Source organism: Lonchura striata, chromosome 1A, assembly GCF_050655825.1.
Source record: "Lonchura striata isolate lonStrDom1 chromosome 1A, ASM5065582v1, whole genome shotgun sequence".
Taxonomy (NCBI): Eukaryota; Metazoa; Chordata; class Aves; order Passeriformes; family Estrildidae; genus Lonchura; species Lonchura striata.
The window spans coordinates 6662199-6669489 of record NC_140741.1 but is presented as its reverse complement, the minus strand read 5'-3'; the positions used below and the strand labels follow the sequence as shown (position 1 = coordinate 6669489).

The following is a 7291-nucleotide window of genomic DNA, read 5'->3' as shown; positions in this document are numbered from 1 at the left end:
TTGACAAAGATTTAATTCACTTCCACTGTGTCTTTGCTGCTTTTCTCCTTCTAGTTCCCCCACGTGAGAGGTGAGGAAGGCTGCCTTAACACTGAACTGTTAAGTATTTGTCAATCTTGCTCTTCTTTAGAGAAAACACTGAACAACAAAGACAATACTGGACATGGGTGTTATGACCTGATGGTTGACATTTTCCACAAAATCTTATTTAGTTGTATTAAAGATTCATGTAAAATCACCATTACTTTGAATGTGAACTGTATCAATTGCTATTTTTATTGATCAACAGACTGATTGCGTGGTACTGCTCCTGCTGCCTATTTGCACTGCTGCAATAGTTAAGAGCTTTCTGGTGTATTTTCAGTTGACTGGGATTATGAATTTAGAATCGAGCTTTCCTGAAAAAATTGGTTTGAAATATACTGCTTTGGTGAATATTACTATCAGTGATGTCATTTTTAAGAATAACTGAAATTACATATTGACAAAAAAGAAAAAAAACAAACATGAATGCAGATCTCTAAGGTTTGCAAAGGGAACTGGGCAAGGATAAATATCAGGAAAGCAATCAAGGTATAAAGCCAACAGAAGGGAAATTCACCTGACAGGGATATTGATGAGGTCCTCCACATAGCACAATGAGTTTTTCATCATTGTGGCATCTGGAATTTGGACAGGAAGTGAGGAGCATGAGGGGAGAGGGAGGAGGATACCATAGGGATCTTTGCCTTTATTTGGTGTTCTGTGGATAACGATTTCCTGCACCCTCTTCTCTTCAGCTGTACAGGTACAGAATGGGACCATCTGTGGTATATCTGGTAAGATAACATGTTTACTCTACATATCTGCATCTCTAGACAATTCCAGTAGCAAAGGGTGGGATTAAATGTGACCTGCTCAAGAGTGATGCCACCCCCTCCTTTTCCCTGGGATTCTCTAAAGCTCTGCAAGAGCAAGGCAACCCCTCAGATATCTCACTGTCTTTAACAAAAGTTGACCCACCAGCCTCCTTTTTTATTCCACATATTTAGTCATATGAACATGATTAATAAAGTATTCATGGCACAGTATGCCTTTTAAAAGACTGATTTTTAAAATAAGTTCTGTCTGATTTCTTAGTTATTCTCACCAGATTAAGAAGGATGGTAGTTGTTGAGCATCTGGAAGGCTGAATTGATAAGGGTATGTGAGAAGATTGTAAGATCCACTTTTTCCTCTCTGCTTGTCACTCATGACTAGATGTCTGGAATATCTAGTTTTGGTCCTCTAATACAAAACAGGTGTTGGCAAACTGAAGCCAGTCCCCTGGAAAGCCAATAAAAAGAAGCAGGTTTCTTCAGCCTGGAGGAAGCTAAGGGGATAAAGTAATTGCAGTTTTCCACTAACCAGGGGGGATCTTGAGAGAAGATAGAGACTTCTCAGAGGTGCTCAGTAGAAGCACATAAGGTGGCTGACAAAACTGCAGACAGGAAAATTCTGATTAGATAGGATAAAAAATGCTTCCTCTGAGGATGGTGCGGAACTTGAACAGGTGCCTGGAGGGAATGATGGATCTATATCCCTGGATACTGTCCAAACTCAGCTGGACAAATCCCCAGGTGACTTTGTTTAGCTTTGAGGTTAACCATGCTGTAAGCAGTCAGAGACATTAAGAGGCATCCTGTAAACAAAAATCTTTCTGTCCTAACTCTGTGTCCCCTCCCGTTGCAGGCTGGTGCTGGTGATTGGGGGGCTCCTGCTCCTGTGTGGCCTGGTCTCTGTCTGCCTGAGGTGCTGCTTCCAGTGCCATCAGACAGGGGACGAGGCGGGCCCCCCACCCTACGAGGTCACCGTCATTGCGTTTGACCACGACAGCACCCTCCAGAGCACCATCACTTGTGAGTTGGCCTTGCCCCATCCTGGGGACTTCAACACCCTGTGAAGTGGGGGCTGCACTCTTAAGCCCAGCTGGTGACACCCCAAGGCTGACAGAGGGATGTTGTAGTAAAATGTGGCGAACCCCAGATCCGGGAAGAAATTATGTCTGGCTCCAGATCAGAAGGCTGAAGGATCTGCTTTATTAAAACTATACTATATTACATGAATATACTATTTAAAGAGAGACTATCCTGTTCTACATATATACTTCTTACTTGCCTAACTAATTCACAAAACACATGACTCTCTGCTGAGAGTCCGAGCCACAGAACCTTCACCAGAATCCAATCCAGCAATCACTTCAGGTAAACAATCCCCATACCAAATTCCACATGGGGAAAACAAAGGAGCAGAGACAAAGATTGTTTTCTCTTCTCTCTGTGCTTCTCCAAGAAATCCCGAGACACACAATTATGTCTCTCTGTCCAGAGAATGTGAATGTCACAGGAAGTTCATGGCAGGATGGAGGGAAAACAACCTCTGCACGTGCTGCAAACTAAGGCACTCAGCTGTGAGACAAGTTTGGGTGGAATAAGGGTTCAGTGGCATTTCAGGAGAGAGGAGTTGTGGGATGCTGCTAGCAGGATTTCACACACATACTCCTTTTAGGGAAGACTCAAGGAGCAGGAAAAGAAAAACATTCTGGCTGTGGGAATAGAAGAGGCTATGCCCTATGGGTATCCTTACCCTCCTCTAACCACATGATGCTCTCAGGATGAGGCAAACAGCTTTGGTCTCCTCTCTTCCAGCTCTCCACTCGGTGTTTGGCCCTGCTGCCAGGAGGATATTTGCTGTGGCACACTCCCACAATGCTGCCCAGGGAACACCTCCCCTCTCTGCATCAGACACCCCTCCAGTGTATGAGGAAGCTCTGCACATGAGCAGGTTCACCGTGGCCAAGGCAGGGCAGAAGGTGCCCGAGCTGGATCCAGTGCCGGAGGAAAAGCCACAGGCACCCACCGAGGGCAAAGACACCCAGCCAGCCCTCCCAGGACACTGATGGATGTCTGGTTTCACCTGAGAGCAAAAAATACAGCATAGTTGCATGCAGAGACTAATTCAGGTGGGCAGGGTTTTAAGAATTTCAGATTAACTTCCTTAATCAATTGAGAAAGGGGGGTTGGACGGGGTGGGGGGGAAGCAACTAAAATTCCAACTATGTTCAGATCTAGTGTAGTCTAATGGTTCTTTTTGACAACTCCTTCAGATAATTTGTGTTTTCCAAGCCCATTCATTACATGCACACAAGACTAGAATCACAATAAATACACAGGCAGCAGTATCAAGGTGCTGAGCCATTTTGTAGGCTAGTGATTGGCAGGGTGGCTGCAGATACAGTCTCATTCCACTTGACTTTAGTCTAATTTTCCTCAGGATGGCAGAGAAGTCTTCAAAACAGAAAAAAATAAAAGATATTTGCATAGGTCTATTACTACCCAATATTAACACCAAACTTCTGGAAATTGCTAATCATTTATAAATTATGAATGAATTAAAAAAAAATTATGGGAACAATCTGCATGTAAATGAGAGACAGCATACATACAGACAGTATGCCCTTAATGCCCTGCAGAATACATAGAATGAACAAAGCTTGGTTCTGAATGGGATATATAGCAATTCTGAAATGGTAGTCACAAGCTCTTCTATTTCAATTAAAAAATATTATATATGTACCAACAGATCAAACAAGGGGAGCAGAAAGAATACTACCCCTGCAATAAAGCTCAAACATATTTTTAATGCATTCATATAGTATCACTTATTAATTCCCAATGTTGCTGTCAAAACCAGATCAATTGAAGTAAGGCCATTTAAAACATGCAAGCCATTTCTCAGATTGAATTTTTGAGTTTCTTCTGGTCAATACAAATATGCTGAAACATCCAGAAATATTAATGAAACTGGATGAAAATAGGTATGGCCCATCTGTAAAACCTTGGACTAGGCTGTCAGGATGAGTGTGGAACTACATCAGAGTTGTCTCTACCAGGATTCAGCACCTGAAAACATTAAAGCAGCACAACATTAAATATCATATGATGATTCTTTCAGCCATGAATAACTTGCATGTATATGTTCATGCTGATATGAAGGCACAGGTCACATCTTTCTGAAATGCCTGCATGACCCTTCCTGCTGAAGTACCCAAATTCCCACTTTAGTTAATATGCTGGTCTCCTTTCCTGTGAAATAGAGAAAATACAGTTATTTTGTAGATAAGAAGAACAAGGACAATGTTGGACAAGGTCCATCATAGACTAGGTCCCAAACATGTTTAGGAACCTAACTGCTCTTGAGATTACAACCATAGAAATTGTCTAGTCATTATTAACTGTATCATTAGCAAGTGATAAACTGGAATGGAATAAATAAAGAAGTTACATATAAGTTTATTTCCCTTCTGCTATTACACCTTTCTTCAGTCTTGCAATTGTAGAATGGTTTGGGCTGGAGGGGACCTTAAAAATCATCGGGTTCCAACCCCACTGCCATGGGTAGGGACACCTTTGGCTAGACCAGGTTGCTTAGAGCCCCATCCAGCCTGGGCTTGAAATAAAAATAATAATTATAACTGCTTGTGGAGCACCTGTTCGAGTGACCTCTTTTATCAGCTGCTCTCCGAAATGCTGTTCAGGCCTGGCTTCACCAAGCTGCAGAACATTTCCTGGAAGGCTCTTGTTTACTCCACAGTAAAAGCCTGAAGCAAGCAGAGACATTTGAGTCTGCTGAACATATGTCAAGTACTGTCAAGCCCAGAAACTCCCTGGAAATCTTCACAGTGCTTTTTGGGGAGAACATCCATCTCATCCTGCCTGCAAACCCTGAGCTATCCTGGCATTTAACACGTGATGGTCACTCTGCTCTACGGGACAGTAATTCTGCCAAGAAAGCCCAGTAATCCCAGTGCAGGAGCAGTCATTAAAGCATCTTCCAATCCCTGAAATCCCTTCCTGCAGTCAGGCTCAGCTCTCTCTTAGAAAGGGGCTCAGGACTGGACAGACAGCATCTTTTCCCTCCTGGACCAAACTCCTTTGTCCTTGTGAAACAGTAAATATCCTAAAGCACAAGGCCAGTTCTGAGGTGAAGCCTTTCCACATGATGTTCCCCGAGCAGCCCCAGTGCTGAGCTGCACCAGTCCTGCAGGACAAACTTGCCCAGCTCATTGTGCCACGGGAGCCTGCAGCTGCACGCTCGGCACTGGGGATGCAGCCTGGACTGCAGCCAGAGCAGCACCTTTTGGGTGGTATCCCATCCCTTCTCTTCTAATGCTAACACCATCAGATCTCTAGGCATATGCATACATTCCTTCCACTAATCAGGATTATTCCACAAATCAAAAAATTTAAAAAAAAAAGAAAAACCAACAGCATACAGCGGGTGGTCCATTACATTCCTTTAACAAAGCAGCATTATTTGCAAAATGGTATTTGTAATTTGCAGTCCCATTAACTGGTCACTTTCCACAACCATTAAGTTTATTTAATGGCCACCAATGATTCAACAAGTTGTTTTCCTGTCAGGGGGTCACCCCTCTCAAACCCCCAACCCCCCAACCTTTTCCAATTCCTTAGGACACAATCCAAAGGGGAACCCTTTGGGATCCCTTCTCATGGGAGCTATGAACATAGCCCCACTCCCATATTTCCCATCTTAGGAAAAAACCTTTTAACATCTTTAAAACCTTTTACAAACTTCCTGTAACTTCTTACAATCTTTTACAACTTTTTACAATCTTTCCCAAAACCCAAGCTGGTTTGAAAAATCTCTGAGTCTCACAGTGCAAACTATTAGTGCAACTTATGGACAGGAAAAATACCTTCAAATAAAGTACCTTAAATAATGTTGTATTCTTTTTCACAGAAAGGGCAGAGTGGTCTACTCACCAGACCAGGTAATAGGAAGATCTCCCTGAAAATATTCTGGTGTGCACTGGAGTGCTGACAATTCCTCTGGTCCACTGAGTTGGCATCTCTTTGTCCCATCTGGGGTACCAGAAACTGCCACCAAAATCTGGAAAATAGACTCTTTAACCAATTTGTTGAGGTAGAAAGTCAACATAGTTGTATTTGGTTTTAGGGTACATGTGAATAACTCCACAGAACATGCCAGTTATCAAAACCTTTAACTATTCATACATCTGAGCAAAGAAATTAGTGTTCATTGGCTTACAAGCTACATAGTTCTCTTCATTAAATAGTATTCTATCACCTATTGTTATTTATTTATTGCTTCTAATGCCAATTAATCCACATATTTAGTCTTTTTATTATTTATTTCTTTTTCCCAGGTAGAGAGAATCTCAGTAATTTTCTTTGTTAGTTTCTCCTTCATCTCCAATTTCTCTAAGTGTCTTTGGTTACAAATTCTGCATTCTTTGTGGCCAGGTCTCAACGAAAAAATTCTCTCTCTGGTCGAAGAGCACTGAAGCACATCAGTCCCTAAATTGGTAATTTGTTTTTCTAACACATGGGCATCACCCATAGCTTGCTTGTCATCTGTTACTCAATTCATGGATTAAATATTCTTAAAGCAATTTCCCTCCCGACACTGCTGCACAGGCTCCTTTTAAAAGAAGTATTAACTTGTTTGGTAACAGTGCCACCCTTAGGTTCCCCTAAAACACGCAGTCTTTGAGAAAAACTGGTTTTCAGAAACATCCCAGTGGCCCCACTGTTGCTCCTTTGTTTTCACAGGAACAATGATACCCCTCCCCAACGAGCCACTCCCAATCACTGGCTGGAACAAATGGATCTCAAACTCTGCTTTGCAAGTCTGGGCTGTTACTGCTGCTTTTGATCATGCAGCAATTGTGATTGTGTTCCTTAATCTCCTCATTACATCATTTGTATGCCTTTAAGCAACTTTAGCTGAAGCTGGGCCATACAAGAAGTATGGTAAGAAAGAGCAGCCTTTTTTTGAAAAAAAAAAAAAAAAAGAAAAAAAACAACTAAGAAATTGTAGAAAATAGAGCAGCGAGACAGCAGCCCAGCATGGACAACACAGAGTGCTTTCCTAGAGGAAAAGAAAACATTCAGACAATTAAACATTGTTTACTGGGAGTGAGTAACCCTGTGCCCTCATCCAAGACCAATGTGCCCATACTGGCTCTGAAGGTGCTACAGATCCAGTGCCAAGAGAAACTGGTGACCAGTCACGAGGGACACAGCAGAGACACCAGGCAAGGACTGTGCCACGGGTGGCAGCGAGCAGATCAGAAGCACGAGTGCCTTCAGGTATGCCATCTGTGGTTTAATCACTGTTCAGACCACAAAGCACAAATTTCCTGACAAAAGACACTTCGATATGCGGAGTCCACACTTAAGATTAAAAAAAAAAAAAAAAAAAGTCTGTAGAGGCAGAAATGACCCAA

At 42.4% G+C, this 7291-nt stretch overlaps 1 protein-coding gene across 3 annotated transcripts in view; it reads left to right on the top strand.

Annotated features, from left to right (window-relative positions):
• The window catches only part of TMEM52B (transmembrane protein 52B), a 39753-nt gene extending 33147 nt beyond the window's left edge, over positions 1 to 6606 (top strand). For 2 of the 3 annotated variants that reach the window (XM_085569647.1, XM_085569648.1), the window contains 3 exons: positions 780 to 818; positions 1711 to 1877; positions 2667 to 6606. In XM_085569647.1, coding sequence (XP_085425773.1) covers positions 780 to 818; positions 1711 to 1877; positions 2667 to 2917 — 457 coding nt within the window. In that variant the 3' untranslated portion in view covers positions 2918 to 6606. Of the gene's footprint in view, positions 1 to 54; positions 99 to 779; positions 819 to 1710; positions 1878 to 2666 lie in introns of all 3 variants that reach the window. The other variant, XM_085569646.1, reaches the window with a different exon arrangement.
• The last annotated feature ends 685 nt before the right edge of the window (positions 6607 to 7291 follow it).